General features: G+C 35.8%; 1 protein-coding gene across 6 annotated transcripts in view; it reads left to right on the top strand.

Annotated features, from left to right (window-relative positions):
• The first annotated feature begins 1,572 nt into the window (after positions 1–1,572).
• The window catches only part of LOC140874512 (pentatricopeptide repeat-containing protein At3g56550), a 44,576-nt gene continuing 23,024 nt past the window's right edge, over positions 1,573–23,124 (top strand). The window contains exons 1-13 of one of the 6 annotated variants that reach the window (XR_012148137.1): positions 1,573–1,693; positions 1,855–2,001; positions 2,212–2,420; positions 5,805–5,936; positions 6,114–6,162; positions 6,654–6,760; positions 6,852–6,912; positions 10,541–10,603; positions 11,045–11,129; positions 11,873–11,932; positions 13,087–13,394; positions 13,468–13,518; positions 13,632–13,691. Coding sequence is in view for 4 of the 6 variants with exons in the window: in XM_073277806.1 (XP_073133907.1) it covers positions 3,012–4,748 (1,737 nt within the window). In the remaining 2 variants the exon portion in view is untranslated. Of the gene's footprint in view, positions 1,694–1,854; positions 2,002–2,211; positions 2,421–2,732; positions 5,740–5,804; positions 5,937–6,113; positions 6,163–6,653; positions 6,761–6,851; positions 6,913–10,540; positions 10,604–11,044; positions 11,130–11,872; positions 11,933–13,086; positions 13,395–13,467; positions 13,519–13,631; positions 13,939–23,124 lie in introns of those variants that run through there. The other 5 variants (XR_012148138.1, XM_073277818.1, XM_073277806.1 and 2 more) reach the window with 5 other exon arrangements.

The following is a 23,124-nucleotide window of genomic DNA, read 5'->3' as shown; positions in this document are numbered from 1 at the left end:
TAGGAACAGTTTAGAATATACAGTGACTATAAGATGTATTTCATGATAGACATCCCCATGTTCTACCACATCTTACATACACTATAGTATATTCAAGGTCTTTATCAAAACAACAATAGTATATCACAATATAACAATATGAAGTAATATAAAGTCATTGCCATAAAAGTGTAAATAATATTAAACAAAAGATTGTTTATACAAAGAGTCATCAAAGCCCATAGCCACACAGTTGGCTCACTGGGCACCCACTCTTACACACGGTACTTGATAGTGTGCGACCCGTTTCGGATCACCAACTAATCAGAAATTTAGGCATGCAATTAAACTTAAACAAAAAAACATAATCAAAGTAAGCATAAAAACCTAAACCAAATGATAACCCGACATAATACAACCATAAATAAAATTGAAACCTAAAGAAAATAATTATACAACCCAATCGAATGGGGTGTCCATGGTAACACTAGGGCCGAGCGATCCTAGAACAACATGTTATCTCGAAATGATAACAGACTCAACATGGTATGCTAGTGCCGCATACAATATCATGCACAGTAATAACATGAATCACATGACAGATAATAATGCAACACATAATAAGACAACATATAAATATGCATACTCAGCTGACTATCTCATATGTACTTACGTACCTCAGCTGCTGGTCTAGCTGAACATTGTCTATAGTCAAAGCCTAAAACTCAAGTGAGTACCATATCCCTATAGTTTATCTAAAAGTTTTAACTAGACTAATATCTACTCGCAATAGCTACTAAGATACCGTTTAGTACATTGGATGAACGTGTGATGATCCACAAATTTTTACTCATCCCATGTTTCTTTCATTTTTTTGTTAACCCAATATCATCTCATGACCCGGTATGACATTATATGTGGACTTGATGAAAAATCACTTCCAACCTATGGTATTAGTGGAGGATGAGTATCATATATGTGAAATTGACAATGACAATTAAGAGATTCCATAGTAATAAACACAATAATCCTACAAAATTTAAAACATACAAAACAACATATTATTCATATCTATGTATTGCTTATCCATATTTATCATTTTTTTTATCACACTTCTATTCATCTCTCATACATCCCATTCATGATACCAAACGATATGTAAGAGTCTAGAGTTATATCTACGTCCATCGTCAACTTGCTCATGTCGAAAATGTTGACATGGTCGATTACAAATTATATTTAATTAAAATCTTATTTCAATATTTTACTTTATTACCCGTTAAATTTTAGTTTAAACCCTCGATCAAATTGCTATTTCTTGGGTGAGGCCCTGAGACCAATTGGTCTCAGGTTCGATTCCTGCTGATGGCGGGTAGGTTTCCTAATTTATTTAGGTAGATTTAAGTAGTTTCATCGCTCGAGATAAGCAAGTATCGAGTCATGCTCAAGTCCCGTCGGTTGTGCGGGCAGTTTCATTACATTGTTATATCGTGTTTCATTACATTGTTGTATCATGTAGTTGTAATATTGATAAAATATTGTACTTGCATTGTAAAAAAAAATTGATATTTTCTTTTAAAAAAAAATAAAATTTGCTATTTCTCACCGGGCACACCAAATTTCGCCGCCTACGTATCTCCATCTTCCACAATTTCTCCTTTGTTCCCACTAGCGCAAGCCTTCAATTTCAAGACGATATCCGAGTTAATTCCCAGTTAAGTGCTTCCTCCGTCAATTGTTTAAGAATATTTAGATGTAGTCATGAATTTATAGAGATTTCATGTAATTGCGAGGAGAGTAGTTATCTGTATACATATGTATGTGTATATATGTATTGGTGTGTGTAGGTGGGTGAATATGTATTTGTTTGTGTAGGTGGGTAAATTTTGGGACAAAGTTCTGTTTCCTGGTGTTCGTTCTTCTTCCACAGCAAGATACTGAACGGGTTAGGACTTAGGAGCATGGTTCGACACTGCTGCGGAGGAACAGCCGGAAATGCCAGCTGCCATGTCAAAATTGCAGGTTTAAAATGCTGTGTTACTTTAATGCCATTTTTTGTGGATTTCTTTGAAGTGGCGGAAAGTAACAGCCATCGTGCCCGTTGCATAACAAGTTTTGAATTTTTTTCCTAGTTTTTCCTCAATTATTTTTAAAAAATTTACCAAAATTCCTAATTTCTTTTTGAAAAAAATTGCCGGCGTTTTTGAAATGTTCATGGAACTGGAACTGTAGGCTCCACGATGGCCTTCCGATTGTTATGACCCACCATGATTAGGAGATACATGAATCAGAAGCCCAAGAATCAGCATGCTAATTCACCATTGCATCGATAGGCACATTCAAGATTTTTGTTGAAGGCAGGATGGTTTTTCACGTTCTTTACAGAGAGAAAAATGTGTTTTTTTCCATGCTTGTAACTTTCTGAGCAAAAAAAGATACCGGTAAGTGTTTTTTAATAATCAACCTTTTCACGAATGTCATATGCCTTGGTGAGAGTGACCTCTGTCTGACAAAAGACACATGGTACCAAACATGGGAGCACACTCCCGTATCTCTTGGCTAGAGTTTAGCAATAATATCTATAAAAAACATAGATTACTTCATTGAGGTCTTCTTTCATCTTTTTTTTCTTTAAATTGTAGTTTTGACCATGTGAATATGATACAAGGTTCTATTGAAGTTTTTTTTTTCCTTCTATTTTTCCCCCTTTCCTTTTTGATATCTCATTTCTGTTTATTTTTTAATGACCTCAGTAGCTTAATGGAGTCTGGGCTATTAGAGATTCTGCTGCAAAAATTATTGGGATATCTTAGATTGTGCTTTAAATCAGTAGAATATCTTTTGTGAGGAGAAAATATTTGTAGACAAAGATGGACAGTGAAATAGACAGGAAGGGCTATTTCTTTTTGAAAAAAAACACTCACAGCAGCTTTTTAAAAAATTGTCCCGATTCCAAGAATTTGTGTTTGTCACATTTTTTGAGCAAATGAACATAATGCTGTTATCTACTAAACGAGCAGAAGTCAGCGCTAATGAGCAAATCCCAACAAATCCTTAACCTCCTCAATCAATGCGGTGATGTCCGAACGCTAGTAATAGTACATGCAAAGATTGTAACAAACGGCCTATTCGCCATTCCATCCGTTTCATGCAGGCTTTTGAAATCTTACGCCATCGGCACCGATTCTTTGCTGTTGAGTAGAACTCTCTTTCACCAGATCAAGATCCCCCAGATTCAACATTGGAATGCAATTTTTAAGCTCTTTTCTCAGAGCCGAAATGCTCTACAAGCCATTCAATACTATAATCATATGCTTTCTTGTTCATCTTCGCAACCTGCTGTTGAGACCTTCTCGCTGTTGCTCAAGGCATGTGAGAGGGGTAAGGTTGGAAACAAATGTAAGGAGATTCATGGATCGGTGTTGAAACTGGGTTTTGGATTTGATGTGGTTGTTTGTACCAATTTGATTCGAGCTTATGCTGCAATCGGGGAAGTACAGGAAATGAGGAGAGTGTTTGATGAAACGTGTAAGAGGGATTTGGTGTCATGGAACTCAATGATTTCAAGTTATTCCCAGATGGGATTTCATGATGAAGCATTGAAATTATTTGAGGAAATGAAGTTTATGGATGTGGGTTTTGATGGGTTTAGTCTCGTGAGTTTGCTATCTGCTTGTGCTCATGCAGGGACGTTGAATGTTGGTTTGAAGTTGCATGAGTTGGGGCGCGAAAAGGGTCTATTGGAGAATGTTTTCGTGGGGAATGCACTAATTGAGATGTATGCCAAATGTGGTAGCTTAGCTGACGCTGTCTGTGTGTTCGATTCGATGAAAAAGAGAGACATCTACTCGTGGAATTCGATCATAGTTGGATACGGAGTTCACGGTTTTGGAGATGAAGCAATTTCATTTTTCACGAAAATGATGAGGGATGGAATGAAACCAGACTCCATAACATTTCTTGGCTTGTTATGTGGTTGCAGTCACCAAGGCTTGGTGGATGATGGGGTCGAAGTTTTTGAATCGATGAGCTCAAAATTTGGTTTAAAACCGGAGGTCAAGCATTACGGGTGCATGGTTGATCTGTTTGGGCGTTCTGGGAAGCTAGAAAAGGCACTCGGGATTATTGAAAACTCCCAATTTCCCAACAATGCCATCCTCTGGCGAACCTTTTTAGGTTCTTGCAAGGTTCATAAAGACATCCATAATGGAGAGAAAGCAATGCAAAAGTTGAGTGAACTTGGGGTGCTGAATGGTGGAGATTGTGCACTTCTCGCTGGAATATATGCTGAAGCCAAAGATCTTGATGGTGTTGCAAGAATGAGGAAATTGATCAAATATAGTGACATTAAGACCACTCCAAGTTGGAGTTGGATTGAAATTAATGGCCAAATCCATAAGTTTTTAGTAAATGACAGATCCAAGATTGATACCGAGGAAATTTATTGTAAACTAGAAGAAATTACACATGATGCTATTCTTGCTGGTTACATCAGAGACCCGTCTACTTTTGATTGTCATCCTGATATGGATCAACCTTGGGAGAGGTTCAGTTCATGTCACAGCGAAAAGCTAGCAATAGCTTTTGGAATCGCACAAACTGGAGAAGGAACTTGCCTGCGGATAGTGAAGAACTTGAGAGTGTGTAAAGATTGCCACTCATTCACCAAGTTTGTTGCGAAAGCGTACAACAGAGAGATTATAGTTCGAGATCGAGTTCGTTTTCATCATTTTAGGAATGGTTTGTGTTCTTGTAAAGATTATTGGTGAGAACCAAAATGTGGTTACTTTTGCCCACAATTTGATGTATAAATTTTGAACTAATATCCACTGCGAACAGATCACTTAACCTTATTTTGGTGATAAAAAATGTTAGTTAAAATATCCTTTAAGGGCCTTGTCTTTGTCACGTGGGTCTGAATCTCATATTTCCGTATTTGCAAAGAAAATATCTTCATATACTAAACGCTAAAACTGCTTTTAAGCTGTTAAAATAAATTGTTCTACGAAACTTAGGTCACACCAATTTCTTTTTTAAAAACTTGTTTCAGTATTTTACTTTATCCGACAAATTGTATTAAATCCTCAATATATATATCCTATCAAATTCATATATCACCAAAACCTTTTTCTCACCCCGCCTTTTTCTTAATATTATTCCCACTAGCGCTAGCTAGGTTATCCCTAATTTAGTGCTTTCCCTTTTAATTGTTTAACATAAAGATTTCAACGCTGTTATGAATTAGTAAGATTTCATGTGATTGCAAGGAGCTAGAATTCTTCAAGTAATCATTTGTATACGCGATTGTGTGTGTCTCTCTCTATATATATCCCACCTACACTCACATATGAATTATGATAATGATACATATACACACACTATATATGGGAACCGAGTATAATATGTAGGAGAGCAGATTCAATTTTCAATGCAAGCAATGGTGAAGATGGGCCATGGATGGATTGCTCGACGACTTAATGTATGCCAATTTAGCTATATTGGCTTTTGTTATTTGAATTGTTCTTGAGTAGTTTTAATTCCTAACTTTTTTCTTTGTTCTTATTGATTTGAAACAAGTTTGTGCCTTTTGAACTAGAAGATGATGTATGTCAGCATTTTGATGCTAGTTATTGAACTTCAAGTTAATTTTGGATAGATTTTTATTTGATTCTGTTGGTTTCGGGTACTCGTCAATGCTGTTTTTTTTTTTTTACTTTAGCTAAGTATATCTCCCCTTTTGATTGATTCGTATGTTATTTGGGCTTATTGAATTTTCTTATGCATTAGTTTTTGTACTTTTTGCTTCTCTCCTATTTGTTATATAGGATGTCTCTGATGCCCAATGGAGAAATTTTAGAGGGAATTGACCAATTCTCATCTTGGCTTTTGGGATTTTCACCTTGGTGGCCAACATTTTCAGAAGATCATTTTGTTTAGAAGCGAAGGGGCTGTCTATGGTATGGGTTCTGATTTCTTTAGCTTATTTATTGTATCTCAATGGAGCCTGGTATGTATTGTCATTATAAGATATATACGTTGTCTCTTTTTTTGCAGCATTATAATGCTGTCTCCTTTTTTGCAGCATTTATATATTTTAAGACGTGCCATTATAATGTTGTCTCCTTTTTTTGCAGCATTATTTTTGTAATTACCATTGCTTCATTTAATTTTCTTATAGTAAAGGTTCGTTTTCTTCTAGCTGTCGATATTTTCTCTGCCATCGTATTGTATTTATATAAAAGTTCTACACATTCGTAGAATACTGATGATATTTATAATCTTCACTTATTTATATGCTCATCTTTTTATGAATCATTAAAGCGTGGCGTATGATTTAGTTATTTAATTTTATTTTGGTGGGATAACATTGTTTTATATTGAGCAATTAATATTGTGTAAACATCACGAAAAGAGTTAATTTGACCTGAAAATGTCAAAGGGAATAAATATATTTGGTTGCAAAAAATTCTCTGTTTTAGATGACTTGCTCTTTTTTATTTGGTTCAAGGCTCAGTCATTTAGGATTGCCCTTTGTTAACTTTAATAAAGTTTCATGAGTTGGTGGGGTTCACTTTTTCATTGTGATTGCTGTTCATATTTTTAGGTGAAGCTGCTATTCTTGTGCATGTAATAATAGAACTTCTGATCCACTTATTTTTACCCTTTTTCTACAGATATTTGGAAGAAGAAGATATTTCCCGTTTGTACTCTGGAGCTTTAACTTATTTTTTCTATTATTTAATCGTGTTACGAGGGATATAGATTCTCCAGTTTTGCTTAGGTTTGTTTTCCATCTGATCTTTCTGAACATAAAAAAATGTGTTTTAAATATTTTTGTTCATAATCGTGCCAATTTTTTTTACTTGTTGCAGGGAGCATTGGCCTTGGATAACTGTCGGGGAACGTTCAGATGGCATATCTGCTTTAACTTTGGTAGCAATCTCCCCATTTATTTAGAATATCTTATCTTAATAAGTTAATATTTTTGTTCCACCCATGAATACTATGGTTTCCCTTTACCCTGAAGAGATGTTTTCGAATGCTTTAAATGCAATAGCCTCTTTTGTGTGTATATATAGAAATTTTAAGCTGCCCCCGGTGGTGGGTTTTAACCCACCACCGGGTTTTAGTGGTCGGGGATGAAGTAGGCAGAAATTTGTTGAACAACTTAAAACTTCTATATATATATATATATATATATATATATATATATATATATATATATATATATATATATATATAATCGTGTATGATAAGCTTCGCTTACCATTGGGCTGAACAATATAATCGTTTTGATCAAAAGGTATGGAGTGAAGCATTAGGTTTTTGTCTTTACTTAACCTTAAGGTAAAATTTATGAGGTGTTGTTTTTTACTTCTCTGTTACGTAGAGATATAGGAATCATTTACACATATCGTCTTCCAGTTATATTTTTTGAAAATCAAAACAAAACTTTGTATCTTTCTAGTTTATTGAGTTTGCTGTAATCACATTGAGAGTTGAGCTCTCAAACTCAGCTCAATTTAAAATTCATTATGCATCAGAGTTTTTAAAGCACAAGGGGCCCTAAAACAGACATGAGTTTTGGGGCCTAAGCTTGAGGCACTACCTCAGATCCTTTCCTTACAGTGAGACATACTGTAAAATGATATCTATGTTAAGAAAAGTATATCATATATCTTGTAATATGAACTTTGCATATTATTGAATTATTATAAAACAAATATTCATTAATATAGAAGCAAATATGCAAGTCTATAATATATGATTTCATTTAAAACTTGAAAGCACGGTGCACAAAGGCACAAACTTCATGGCCAAGGTGCGTGCACGCTTCACCCAAAAGGTGTGCCTTGAAATGCCAATAGCATTTGCTATGCCTCTCCTAATGAGCTTTTAATAACAATTCTATACATTCAAAACCTTCAGTTGGTTGGATTTTTTAAGCTTTTCAATCAAATCATTATCTTACATTTTGAAACAATTATCTAAAACATGTTATTTCATTCAATATATTTTCTGGACCTCTTTTGTCCAAACAACATTTCAAAAAATATACCAATTTTTTTTTTTTTTTTTTTTGTAATTTCTAATTTAGTAGAGTTGAAAGTCTAGCCAAACATCTTATTGTTTTTGTTCTTGCTTGGGTTTGTTTCTGAATTGAAATAAATTAGCAACAAAACTGAAAAGAAAATGATCTTTTTGAGAATAATAAAAATTGAATGTGTTGAGGTTAAAGACTCCATTTTGACAGATGTAGGTGATGTTTTTTCTATAACAACTGAAATAGATTTGGCAGTTATATTTCTTGTACAGTGCTAGTTTTATAGTTCTAGCACTATTTCTCTACTTCTGCAGATCTTGTGTGATTATAGTGATATTGACAATGAAAGTGCTTGTTATGCTCCACCTATAAATAGAAAAAAAAACAGAATTAGAATGAGGAGAATGACAAGTTGGCAAACGTGATTCCAAAAGCGACTTTATTTGAAGACGGAAAGCTAAAAAAAGAGTTGGGGAGCTATGAATAACTTAAAAGCTGGGAATCTACAATGGAAAACAACGTAACCACCGAGGAACTACATTAAATGCTATTTGCATGGATACGGGTACGGGTATCGTATCGGATACGACACGGGTACGGCGATACGGAAAATTTTGAAAACATACGACACGATAAGGCTAGGATACGACGATTACTAAAAAATATAAAAATATGATATATATATATATAAAGAACGAGATCATGAAAGAACGAGTGGTGTTGTGATGATCGATGATGAAAGAACGAGAGCAGGAAAGAAATGGGAACAAGAAAGACCATAGAAAGAATGAATAATTTAGGACTTTTTTAGGCACAATTTATTTTAATTTATCTATTAATTAGTCCTCAGAATTTTGCAATTCAGCCCAAACGTATCCGGAAACGTGTCCTAGCCATGTCTTATCCTTATCCTAGCCGTATCCGACTGGTCAAACATTAAAAAAGTCAATGACACGGGTTTTGTCGTAGCTGACACGCGTATTTGCGTGTCGTGTCCGTGTCCGACACTTCCAAAAAAAAAAAAAATTGGAGTGTCCACGCTACATAGATTAAATGATAATCATGGCCAACTCCAAACAATTTCTACTTTCTCTCTTGTCTACCAATTTCTTCCAATTTTCCATATGTGCATGCCTTTAATTACAACCTCATCTAGGAGCTATCACTCCTGAAATCATGTATCTTCCATTAATCCATGATTCTTGGCTCCAAATCATTCCCATAATATTGGATTCCATGGTTCTTGCTTTTGAGTCAGCCCAGCTTAATTGGGTCTAACAATGTGCTCTAATGTCAGTGAAGTGCTTCAAGGTTTTTACAAAGGAATTGATGGACTTTAGGATCTGCAATGTGTTTATAATAATGTTGTGTGTTAAGCGTTTGATGGATTGATAGGATATGATATGATTGTATAGATAATAAATATTGTAATTATTAAAATATTTGAGCAAGATGTGTAATAGTAAGGAATAAATAACATGCTTGGTTTGAATGAATTAAATTTGGAATAAGACCGTAAATCACATTTATATCCTTTAAAATAAATAATGAATATAAATAAAATAAAGATATAAAAGTAATATTGTAATTTTAATTATTGATTTGATTGATGCAAGATAAATAATTGATGATTTGATCGATGTGGGATAAACAATGAAGATACAAAAATTGGAACTAAACATTTGATTGGATAGGATTAATAATTTTATCCAACCAACTAAACACAACTAAAGGTGACATACAAATTTTGAAACCTGCAACATGTTCATTATTCTTTTGAATTCTGAACCAAAAAATGGATCACATGGTAATTTTGTGACTTTGTGGATATCAGTAATTTTAGACTTGCATTTCTATTGGCTTCTTGCCCTGCCATTTTTCTCTGATCTATGCCCTTTGGAGAACATCCGGCTCACAAAAAACGTGGTATATGTGTTGGGAAAAATAATTCACCTATATCCATGCTGTACCCTCAAGGTCATGAGGAAGTGGCATGGTCTAAAATATCCATTCAGTTGGAAATTCTTTCGTGAGGTCTTCAATCTGATCAGGCACCTACAGCAAGAAAAGTCAGTATGCCACACCTCAAGGACAAGATGGCAATTTTTGATGGACACATCAGTTTGCTAATGTTTTGAAACTTTTTTCTACACTTTTGCCTTGTACCGTAAACATGAAGACATATAAATCAGAGCTGCTTTAGACTCTATAATAGGGAAAAAAAACTCTTAGTAAGCAGTACATTTTATTTTTCATGGATTATCATTTATGCGAGGCATGCCGTATGCATCTTTAATTCTTTATACTGCTAGTTAGGAAAAAAGCGCTTGTCACGATTCTCGATTCATCAAAACATTGCTAATTAGTTTAAAATAACCCCGAAATCTATTTACATAATCTTACTATATATCATCTAGTCTGGTGTTAGTTACTATTCCTAACAATATTGACCGAGGAAAATGCATACTTCTACTTTCTGGTACCTTTATGATAATGTATTTCTTTTTCCATTTGAAGAAGCATATTCATCAGCATTGTGACCATTCTTCATCGGGCAAGACTTGTTATCTGTTCTTACAGGTAAATTTTTTTCTTAGCAAGAGTTATGCTTGTAATTAAATAGATATGTTGAATTACTTTGTTAGGTTTGCTGGTTCTAGCCACGATATTGACAGAAATTGACTCTTGCAACTTTCAAATACAGTGAAATACAATATCAAATTTATAATCCCAGAGATAATTTCTCTGTACAAAAGATAAGTCTAACCCTAGCAATGTTAGTATCACATAACCACAAAGATAAACACGATAACTGCCTACAAACTTCCTCCCCCCACCTTTTAACCCCCTGATTATCCCACGTTCACTCTTTTGTTTCTCCTGGTGTAGACCTTTTTTATTATGGGCTTTTCATTCTTACTAATTGGGCCTTCAACTATTGGGTCTGTAACATACTTCAACCTTTTTTATGCTTGTATATATTAAATTCTTTAGGATGAACTCTAATCTTACATTTTCCAGGAGCGAAGTGTCACAAATGACAAGTTCTCATTTTCAAAATACTTGTGCTGGTCCAATCATTAGCTTCAATGCATTTGTTGCACAGGTATTCTGAATAAAGTAATTTTTTATTCTATTTTGTTGTTATGGAGGGTTGTACTGTGGAGATTTTTCTTTCATTTTATTATTATATATTATGTTGATTGTATTATTATTTTTTTTAAATTTTCTTCCATATACCATGAAATGGATTTTTCTATGTTTGTCATTTCCATGGACCATGAGTGACTTCCCATCTGGGTATCAATTTTGGTTTACCTTGTTGAATGAGGGTTTCACGTCTCAAACTAATCAAATTTCATTATATGGCTATGATTTTCTCTCCGATCCTGCTTCATAGAAGAGACTCCAGAAGGAAATATTGATTTTAGGCCAAGTGATAGTGAAGTTCTATCCATTCATGTAGTTGTAAATGATTTTTAATATCCAATCTGAAAAAAATACCATATTGTTATGCGCTTATCTTTACTGCAAATGGTATTTTAAAGTAATCTAAATTTCCTTGTGAACAATATCTTATTGTACCATGATTGATGTGACAGAAAAGAAAATATGACTGACTCATCTTTGTGGCATCTAAATCCTCCGCAATCAATCTACTCATCTCATGAAGGCGCTTTGTATGGATTTCGTTGGGTTTCTAGTCTTGATGGAATTGATGTCACATTTCTTTTACTGTAATGCCTTTGCCAATAGGCGAGTCTTGTAAATCAAATAAGCGTACTGCTGTTGGCACTCAGTTATTTAACTGGTATACTTTGAAAATCATCCAACTTTTTTTACTTGTAGTGGCATGTGGAAACAAATCAACAATTATCTCCCATGGACATCTTTATCATTGGATATGGGGTAGGTGCTGACATTTGATTCGTACAGATTCTTCTTGACTTTAACCTGACTCATGTTAGGATCAATTTTTTTTTTCTGGCACTTGAAAACAACAAGAATAGCAAGAGAATTCTAGTAACGAATATATACTGAGATAGATTGATTCACAATCCGAGTATTGTTACTCAGCCAAGGAAATGATTCCTTTAGAACAGACAATACAATATTCTCTTGCCCTAGCTCAAGCTAGCCAAACAGGAAAATAAAGCTTGAATGCTCCTTCTAACAAACTCCAATGTAGTATATTTCCCTTTCTCCTCTGCCAGCCTTTCCCCCTGGCCCAAATGACTCCTAGGTCCAATTTATTATTTATCTGAGCCCATATATTACCAACCCTATTGAAAATCAGCCTTGTCCTCAAGGTTGAAGCAAGGAATTTGATTTTTTTTTTGCCAGCATCCTTCCATTGTTGCCTCTTTTGGTGCTCGATAATCTATACATGGCCAACAATTTCCCTCTTTGTTTTGAGGTAGAATTATTGTATTCGAGTATAGGTTGATGCCAGACCGAACAATCCCAGACTCTAGCCCCTCTCCTATTAGCCTTACTACTTCTTTCATGTCACTGTAAGCATAGAGAAAAAACATCTGCTTTCTCCAACCCACTGATGCTTCTGGATTGGCACTCAGTAATTGCAACCAAAAATCTGAGTTCATGAAAAGTCTACTCCACTTTTACCAATTAATCATGCACTTTGCATGAAGGACAGTAAAGTGGTTAGATTGGGTTGGGTGGAGGGGCTGGGATGGTGTATGTTGGAGGAGGTTGCTTGGGTGGTTGGAGGTGCGAGTGAGGGAATTGGCAGAGGTAGGAGCTGTACATTAAATAAAGTTTTTTTTCTCTGTTCGATTACTAAATTGGATATTTATCACTAACAAGTAAGGTTTGAGTAATTTCTAGAACCTGAACAGGTTTTCTGTGATATTCTATTTGATTAGATGATGTCATTAACCAAACTAATTTAAAGTGTAAAAGGCTATTCCTTGTGCACTATATCTGAAGCTCTTGGACTGGTGTTAGATTTAATTACTCTCTTTTCTGTAGCATTCTTCTGGATTTTGAATGTTTAATCATGGTATAATGTTCATAACCTTATCGTATATTGATATTAACAGGTTCTAAACTTCACGTGGTTAAATTTTTTGCTGATCCGGCGCTACTTCCGATTCTGGGATCTTTGCAAAATTTTACTTGAAATTATGGAAGACAATGAAGAAAAGGAGCTTATGGAAGACAGCAACATTTTACGCTTTGAAAGTCAAATGAATGTCATATGTTAGCTTTGTTGATTATGAACACTCATAATTCAAATCAGGAGAAAAGTAATTTAGATTTTTTTTCCAGAAGGTGGCTAATCTTGTTGGGTTTGTCATTGGGCCATCCGTCATTAATTGGTTGGTTTCTGGATTCCTCCAGGAAGAAGGTTTGTTCTCTTACTTCTTGTTTTTATAAATGATATCTACTGATGAATAACGACAATTTTCTGAGTTTTACAGGACTTGCTATGCTCGGTGGTCTTGTTAGTTTCATTTTATGTTGGATCCAAGGTAAAGTGGCCAGGAAGATTATTAACTTAATCCTTAGTTTCTTGCTAAAAAAAAAAAACTTAATCCTTAGTTTCTTGATTCTGTTTAATTTGATTTCTAATCTAAACATGCAGCTTATGTTTCACATATCTGATGCTAATAAACGGAAGGAACAGATTAGATGAGACATGAAGGTGCGTTCTTGTCCTAATGTAAATAGTCAAGTACCAATGTGGAATCTAGAAATCAATTCTATGAAAGAGAATGGCTTTCCTTTAGTAGTCACTAGTCAGTACTATTTGCTAAAACGGAGACAAGTCTCATTATCTTTATTGTAAATAGGACTGGCACTTCCTAGGAGGTTTGAATATAGAATCTTCCATTAGCTTTGAATAACGATCCTCTGACCCATGAAGGGTATATAAATATGTTTCTACAATGTGTCATTGTAGTTGCTGAACTTGTCAAGAGGAGAATGTTTAAGCTTATCCCACAAGGTGTTGGTGTGGAAAATAGTATGTTTCTTGTAAGACCCATGTTGTGAAAAATACTCGCAAGCGTACGAGTGTCAAGTTTTAATAAAGTAATGAATCAAGTATCGTTCCCACAAGGAGTAAATTGAAAATATTCAATACTTGTAATTAAAATAGTCTTAATTTTATTTAAAAAATTAAACTTTAGAGATTTGCTGACAAATTAAATAAATAATAAAGTTTGTAAAGCGCGCGCACACACAATCCTTAAGAGATTATCAAGCAAAGAGAACGCACACGCAATCCTTGAGAGATTATCAAACAAAGAGAAATAGTTTAGAAGTTTTGATTTCACCTGGTCTCGACAATATTCCTTCCTAATTAACCTATTTTCATGAGTTCATTTCAATTAATAACCAAGAACACATAGATTATACTATTTTCCTCTTCCGAGTATCAAATAGAGTGTATCAATTACAGATCAATTTAATATCCCTATTAAAAATCTACTTGTAATGATATGTGTAAGACAATGTTCTTTCTAGGCTCTATTAAAGTTATAAGCTCTCCCGAGACATATAAACAATCAATAGTGTGAATTTGTCATGAGCCTCCATTGCACCAATATGAAAAATTCTTAAGCCCAAAAGATTATTCTGTCATAATCTTTTGTAGGATTCATTGTTATCTTGTCTTTTATTTAGTTTTAAATAATAGGATCATTCCATAGCTAGAGTGATCTTTTATTTATGTTAGGATATTATTTTCTCTAATTGAATCATTGTACTCTATTATAAATAGAGTGTGATTTTATTAATACAATTTATCAGGAAAATTAATCACAATATTGTGTTACGAGATCTAAAGTTCTCTCCTAACGAGCCTTTAACCAAGAGATCGCGAGGTTCTCTCTAACGAGCCTCAAACATCATGAATTATGATCAGTCCTTAAATCGCCCCATAATGTTATCAAAACCCTGGGACCATGACAAATTGGTATCAAAGCCAACTGTTATGGGGGATTTTCACACCTTGCAGCAGCAATTCGAAGCATTTATCCAGATGTACATGGAAGATAGGGCTGCAAACAAGCGTCGGCAGCAATAACTCCATGCCCAGCTGGAAGCATTATCCTTGGCTATCTCTGCAACCAGAACCGAAGCAGTAGGGGGTAAGGACAAGGGCAGAAGTACGAAGGAGCTGAGTGGCGACGAAGCCACAAATGGCAGCACATTAGCATGGTCCAACAAGGATGATGGTAGCTGTACGGAAGGTTTGGATCACCAGCAAAACACGGAGCTACCTGGGAGCGGATCAGCATATGGCAACACATGGATGTCTGATCTACTAAGAGGGCTAAACCAATGCCAACAATTCTCTTGTCATCCACAAACAACGAAAAAAGAAAAGGGTGGATTGGCTTCTTTTTATCTTGAGAGCAATGCCCAACTTCGTTTCTTAGAGTTGGAACAAGGTCGTCCATGGTTCCAGTGGGAGAAATTTAAAAACCACCGCCACCTATACCTAATCTTTGACGTACTCTTACAGCAATCTGCACTTTTCACATGGTTGAGGACAACCATGATCTCCAAGGGGGGTGTAATGTCATGAGCCTCCATTGCACCAATAGGAAAATTCTTAAGCCCAAAAGATTATTCTGTCATAATCTTTTGTAGGATTCATTGTTATCTTGTCTTTTATTTAGTTTTAAATAATAGGATCATTCCATAGCTAGAGTGATCTTTTATTTATGTTAGGATATTATTTTCTCTAATTGAATCATTGTACTCTATTATAAATAGAGTGTGATTTTATTAATAAAATTTATCAGGAAAATTTATCACAATTTGTGTTACGAGATCTAAGGTTCTCTCCTAACGAGCCTTTAAACCAAGAGATCGCGAGGTTCTCTCTAACGAGCCTCAAACATCATGAATTATGATCAGTCCTTAAATCGCCCCATAATGTTATCAAAACCCTGGGACCATGACAGAATTCTATCGACCCTATTCTAAATCCCCTCTCCCAAGTGCCGGATTCTAAATAAATATGACAAATCAATTTATGGCCAGTAAATTGAAAAGACTTTCAAAACTAGAATCACAATTAATTTAGAAAAAAACTCAATTCAATAAAATCAAAAATTCATAAACAGTCTTGACCAGGCTACATCAACCTCTAGACTTAAAAATTTTAGTTCATAGCAAAATTCAAAGCAAACCAAATCATGTTTAAGATGTAAAACATAATTTAACAATCAAACGAAATCAATAAAGAAGAAGTAACAAATCCGTAAGCTTTCTTCCGTGTCCGGTGAAAAAGCTCCGTCTTCGTTCCAAGCAATTTTCAATTCTCGAACTCCTAAAAAAATCTCACAAAGTTTTCTCTCAAAAAAGCTGTAGTGTGCAACGGCTGATAACCCGTTATTAGGTCTGAAAAACTCCCTTTTATACTCCTTAAAAGTCGTCCAAAATCAACCCAAAGATTTCCCAAAGTTTCCAAAAATTGCAAAATTCCTTGGCAGAAAATTCACGACGCGCGGGCGTGCACAACAATCTGTTCCACAACTCAAAAATCTCGAACACGCGCGGGCGCGCATAAGCCTCGGTCTCATCACTCTAAAATCTCTTAAGGCAGCGCGCGCGGGCGCGCTTACAGCTCGGGTTCTTCTTCATTTTTTCCTTCAAAATCTTGGACCGTCTTCGCTCATTTTGCCTTTTTCTTGACTCCTTTGAACCATAATTAATTCATTATATCCTGTATTTCCTAACATCCAACACAAACAACAACAAATCCCACATAATTCTGCTCGAAACCAAACAATTATCCAATAATATAAATTCAATCTAAGTGCACAAAATGCACTTATCAAATTCCCCCAAACTTAAATGTTTGCTAGTCCCGAGCAAAAACCAATTAAAACTCATAACTCAAAAATCAAAACACAAAATACTCACTCAAACAAATCAAGACCAACCAAGAAATACTATGAATCAATGGCCTCAGCAATATATTCAGAATAACATTTTTCATCCAATCATATCGAACCTATCAATCTTTATCTTCAAACAAACACATGTTAGTGAACCTCAAAGACTTACAAATCCCGCAACTCACGTTCAAAATACTCTTATCCAATTCAATTCACACATTCATAGATCATGAGGACTTTCTAGGGTATAAATGATCAATTAATATGATAAGCTTCAATTGAAAACACTCACAATCAGTTATTTCACAAAAAGAATAGTATGTGCATGTTTCGACCAAAAATTCGTATTCATTAAAAGTGTCAATCAATCATCCATAGGCTAGATTCTCGCAACCCTTCTCCAATAGTATATTGGGCGACTGTGACTCGGTCAATAGGACTTAATTGGTTTGTAACGTAAAGCCCGACTCATGGCTACAAACGAAGGAATAAGAATTCAAAAGAGGGAGTAAATGATGTTCAATCTCTAATTTCCACTCATTTTCATTCAAATTTCACACTTTTTCTTCACCCCATTGATTTTTTTTATTCTTTTCATTTTTTTTACAACATTTGTTCCTTTTTTTCTCAACTTTTCAATCCCTTTTTCATCATTTTTCTTTGTTTCTTTTCACTACTACCTTCATTTGTTTCATTTATTTTCCATCACACCATTCCATCGTTCAAATTAAAATTAGGAGCATACAAAAACTTTCATGCATTACTTACTCTCTCAAAGTAGGAATTAGTGTATAAGCTATTCATCCGGTAGTGAATGTGGGACTTTGAAAAAAATTGCCGAATGGGGGTTTTATCACACGTTTGCACGCATGTAATTCGTTTTTCAATTAAGCTCAAACAAGGTACTAGGGATAATTGAATCAGTAGGTAGCTTGAAAGGCACAAACGATTTCAAAAAAATTGCCTAAATCATTTCTAGTCACAGTTATGCCCGTATTTCGCCTTGAAGGGTGTCCGAACTAGTTCTAGACAATCTCAATTCACAAGTAAATCACATGAATTTTCACCAGTGCAGAAAATAAGCAATCATCAGCAGTAAACGATGATCTTCAACAAGTATTCGGAACAAAGTACCTAGAGTACTCATATATATCGTGAAAGCTCAAAGGGCAACTAAGGATAAGTTCCAACGAAAATTAAGCCCAAGGATCCAAAAATGTCTCATTCATTTATATGTTTGTATGTTTTAACTCAAACTTAAGCACACATAACAGAATATATAGGAATTCATTCATCTAATTGGTTCACCAACACAAAAATTCTTTTAAGAAGGTTACGATCATGGATTTGAGATAAAAGCAAAAAGTTTGCATCATTGACCAATTTTTTCATTTCTTTCATGATTCTTGATCAAAACTCAAAACCATCTCATACCCACAAAACAATTCTCAATTTCCCAACACAACACACTACTTGATTTAAAGTAAGTCATCCAACCGTCGACACTGTTGGAAAACGGTGTTCAGATCAATTAGAATTGATATCCGGTGCAGCGGAAGTTTTAAAATTTTATATGGAACGATTCCATATAATGGGTATCAAAACTTTACGATTAAATTGTGCGTGTAAAAATTAAATAACAATTAAATTTTTACCTTGAATCTCGAAACGAGATTATGGATACCAACAGATAACTCTGCTCTTGTTGTATATCCCAGGAACTGATGGACGAACAATTCTTCAATCAGGTCCACGAACAGAAGTTTAATCCCTCTGATAGATTGCACTAGAAAATCTATCAGAAGTTTCTACGAAGAGAATTAACGAATTTGATCCGTTAAACCAGACTGCAAATTCGAAATTCACAGGCTGGATTTTCTGACAGAGAGAGGAGAGGGGCGGCGGCCACTAGAGAGAAAACCCTAGTGTTTTTCGAAAATTATGCCTCTGTTGTGTAATTTCTGTACTGCAATAACTTATTTATAATGTGGGCTGCTAACAGCTTAGGGCCCATTAGTCATAAGTTCAAGCCTGACAAGCAAAGCCCGCATGTTCAGAAATTAATATAAAATTCATCGTGACTCAGATTGATAAACCAATTTCACCAATGTGCACAGAAACCATTTTTGCACCTTTTAAAGTCAAGATAAATTTTCTGAATCCGAATTCAGTGGTTTCCAAAAATGTCCATCACTATGTCATTTTAGGAAATCTTACTCCCTCTACTCTTAAATAAGAAGTCCCACTTCTTTATTCACTAAATTTAACTCTTTAAATTTAATTATCTCAACGAGGATTAAAAATCCATTACTTGTGTGACCCTCAATGGTTCAGGGATACAGCTAGCCGTGGGCTCACAACTCCTTGTGACTCAGAACAACAATTTCCGACTTGCCCATCGAATCATGGTAAGAGCGCCTAGCAACATCGCCCCATGATTCCCTAGGTATCACTGATAGTGCCTGCAAGAACCAATAGATTTTGGTTAGCGTACAGTACGGTCCCTTCATCCATATATCCCGATCGAATCAACAATCATTGGTAAATCGAGAGTCGTTCGAGATTCGATAACTATGCAATGCATCTTGAAGATCAAATAGTGACATCGCATGTGCTACTAAGAAACCATTTCTTAAAACACATCATGTACTCTGTCCAGAGATTCGTCACACTAATATCTCCTCAGATTGCATAGGATATTCATACTAGCAAGTATGTGGTGAATCCTTGACAACAAAGCATCGACTCCTATATGTGTCGTAACTGTACCCAATCCCGACACCTGATGACCCCAATAGAGTCGGTAAACGAGTCAAAGTACAGTACTAGCATATAGAGTCTCAATGATGTTTCAAGTAGTAAGGACTAATGGTGTACAACCAAAACCGCGGACTTTATCCACTCGATAAGTGATAACCACTTGGAAAGTCCGGATAGGGTAGTTCGATCATTCATCGTATGAATATCCATTTGCATGCTTTGAACATCTCTATGTTCCATACCAATGAAACGTGGTACTCGGCATCGCAAATGCTAGTCTCAATCTCGAGCGATCCTTATCCTTATTAACGGACGGCTCAATCGACTAGGAACTGTTTAGAATATACAGTGACTATAAGATGTGTTTCATGATAGCCATCCCCATGTGCCACCACATCTTACATACACTATAGTATATTCAAGGTCTTCATCTAAACATATTATAGTATGTCACAACATAATAATATGATAAAAGATAAAGTAAACGCCATTATAAAAGTGTAAATTATATTAAACAAAAGATTGTTTATACATAGAGTCATAAAAGCCCTTAGCCACAAGTTGGCTCATCGGGCACCCACTCTTTCAATCTCCCACTTGCCCTAAAGCCAACTAGTCATACTACGCAGTCCCATTGCTTCGCGATGTTTGTCAAATAATGGTCCTGGCAAGAGCTTAGTAAGTGGATCAGCGATATTGTCTGCAGAGGCCACTCTCTCGATAGTGATGTCTCCTCTTTCCACAATCTCCCGGATGATGTGGTATTTCCTCAGTACGTGTTTGGATCTTTGATGAGACCTTGGTTCCTTTGCCTGAGCAACGGCACCCGTGTTGTCACAGTACACCGGGACTGGACCAACAACTTCAGGAATGACGCCCAACTCTTGGACGAAATTCCTCATCCAAACGGCCTCTTTAGCAGCAGCTGATGCCGCAATGTATTCTGCCTCAGTGGTGGAATCCGCTGTGGTGTCCTGCTTGGAACTCTTCCAAGATACAGCACCGCCATTGAGCATGAACACAAATCCAGAGGTTGACTTCGAGTCATCCACGTCACTTTGGAAGCTAGAGTCGGTGTAGCCTTCCAATCTCAATTCTCTTCCTCCATATACCATGAACATATTCTTAGTCCTTCGTAAGTACTTAAGAATATCCTTCACGGCTTTTCAATGCATTTGACCGGGATTGGTTGATATCTGCTCGTGACACTCAGAGCAAATGCTACATCCGGTCTGGTAGATATCATCCCATACATGATATTACCTATGGCTGACGCATATGGTACATGTGTCATTTTCTCTATCTCTTCATCAGTCTTGGGACACATGGACTTGGATAGAGAAACTCCATGACACATAGGTAGATGTCCTCTCTTGGACCCATCCATTGAAAACCTTTTCAATATTGTGTCGATGTAGGTTGCTTGAGTGAGTCCTATCATTCTCTTAGATCTATCTCTATAGATCTGTATCCCTAGAATATAGGATGCCTCACCCAAATCCTTCATCGAGAATCTACCTGATAACCATATCTTTGTTGACTGCAACATCCCTACATCATTTCCAATGAGTAAGATGTCATCATAAAGTACTAAGAATGTCACAGCATCCCTAACTACTTTCTTGTACACGCACGGTTCCTCCGGGTTCTTGATGAAACCAAAATCCTTTATTGTTTCATCAAATTTCTGGTTCCAACTTCTTGATGCTTGTTTGAGACCATAGATTGATCTCTGAAGCTTGCATACCTTATGCTCGCTTCCCATGGATGTGTATCCCTCAGGCTGCGTCATATAGATCTCTTCCTTAATGTTTCCATTAAGAAATGCAATCTTTACATCCATTTGCCATATCTCATAGTCATACCATGCTGCTATGGCAATAAGGATTCTTATGGACTTGAACATTGCGACTGGTGAAAAAGTTTCATCATAGTCAACTCCTTGTCTTTGAGTATAACCTTTTGCCACCAATCGTGCCTTGTAGGTCAGTACCTTTCCATCAGGCCCAAGTTTTCTCTTATAGATCCATTTACACCCTATTGGAACAATTCCATCGGAAGGATCTACTAAAGACCAAACTTGGTTTGTATGCATCGAATCTATTTTCGACTGCATAGCTTCAAGCCATAAATTTGAATCCGCATCAGAAATTGCTTCCTTGAAGTTTCTTGGATCACATCCAACGTCGGGTTCATCTTGATCCCCTTCAAGAAGAAAACCATATTTAATAGGAGGCCTAGAAGTCCTTTCGGATCTTCTAGTAATAGGCGTGTCAATCAATGGTTCTTGAGCTGTAGGATCATTATTTTGTATCTCGGGTTCTTCTCGAATTTCTTCGAGTTCCATCATCTTGTCTTTCTTATCCAATAAGAATTCCTTCTCCAAAAAGGTGGCATTCCTTGAAACAAACACCTTTGTTTCAGCAGGATGATAGAAATAATATCCGATTGAATTCTTCGGATACCCCACAAAATAACATAAGGAGGATCGACTATCCAACTTATCTCCCACTGTCTGCTTCACGTAAGCAGGACATCCCCAAATCCTCAAGTACGAATACTTAGGAGCTTTGCCATTCCATAACTCGTATGGTGTTTTATCCACTGCTTTGGTGTGGACGTTGTTCATCAACAACACCGCCGTTTCAAGCGCGTAGCCCCAAAACGATGGTGGGAGCTCAGTGAAGCTCATCATGGATCGAACCATGTTCAACAAAGTTCGATTACGACGCTCCGATACACCATTCAGCTGAGGTGTCATAGGAAGAGTCCACTGAGAGAGAATCCCATTCTCTTTTAGATAGTCCAAAAACTCGGTACTTAAGTATTCTCCACCTCGATCCGATCGAAGTGCTTTAATACTTTTACCTAGCTTGTTTTCTACTTCAGCCTTGAATTCTTTGAACTTTTCAAATGCTTCAGACTTATATTTCATTAAATATAAATACCCATATCTTGAATAATCATCAGTAAAGGTAATGAAGTAGGTGTGGCCAAATTGAGTACCAATTCTAAATGGACCACAAACATCTGTATGGATCAAATCCAACAGATTTTGACTACGCTCAGGTTTCCCCTTGAATGGAGATTTAGTCATTTTTCCTTTCAGGCAGGATTCACAAGTAGGTAGAGAGTTAATATCAGACATATCAAACATGCCCTCTCCCACTAACTTGTTCATCCTCCTTGAGGAAATATGACCTAGCCTAGCATGCCAAAGATTTGCCGGGTTGTTATCGGTTTATCAACATAATTTATTGGAACGTCTTTTAATTTGAAGTTATATAGATCGTTTTCAAGTTGTCCATTTCCAATCAAACATTCATTCTTGTAAATATTGCAAATTCCATTCACAAAATTGCAAGAAAAACCATCTCTATCAAGCATAGAAACAGAAATAATGTTTTTAATCAAGTCTGGAACAAATAAAACATCTCTCAAAAGTAACTTAAAATCGTTTTG

Source organism: Henckelia pumila, chromosome 1 (genome assembly GCF_033568475.1).
Source record: "Henckelia pumila isolate YLH828 chromosome 1, ASM3356847v2, whole genome shotgun sequence".
Classification (NCBI taxonomy): Eukaryota; Viridiplantae; Streptophyta; class Magnoliopsida; order Lamiales; family Gesneriaceae; genus Henckelia; species Henckelia pumila.
This window is presented reverse-complemented; position numbering and strand designations above follow the sequence as displayed.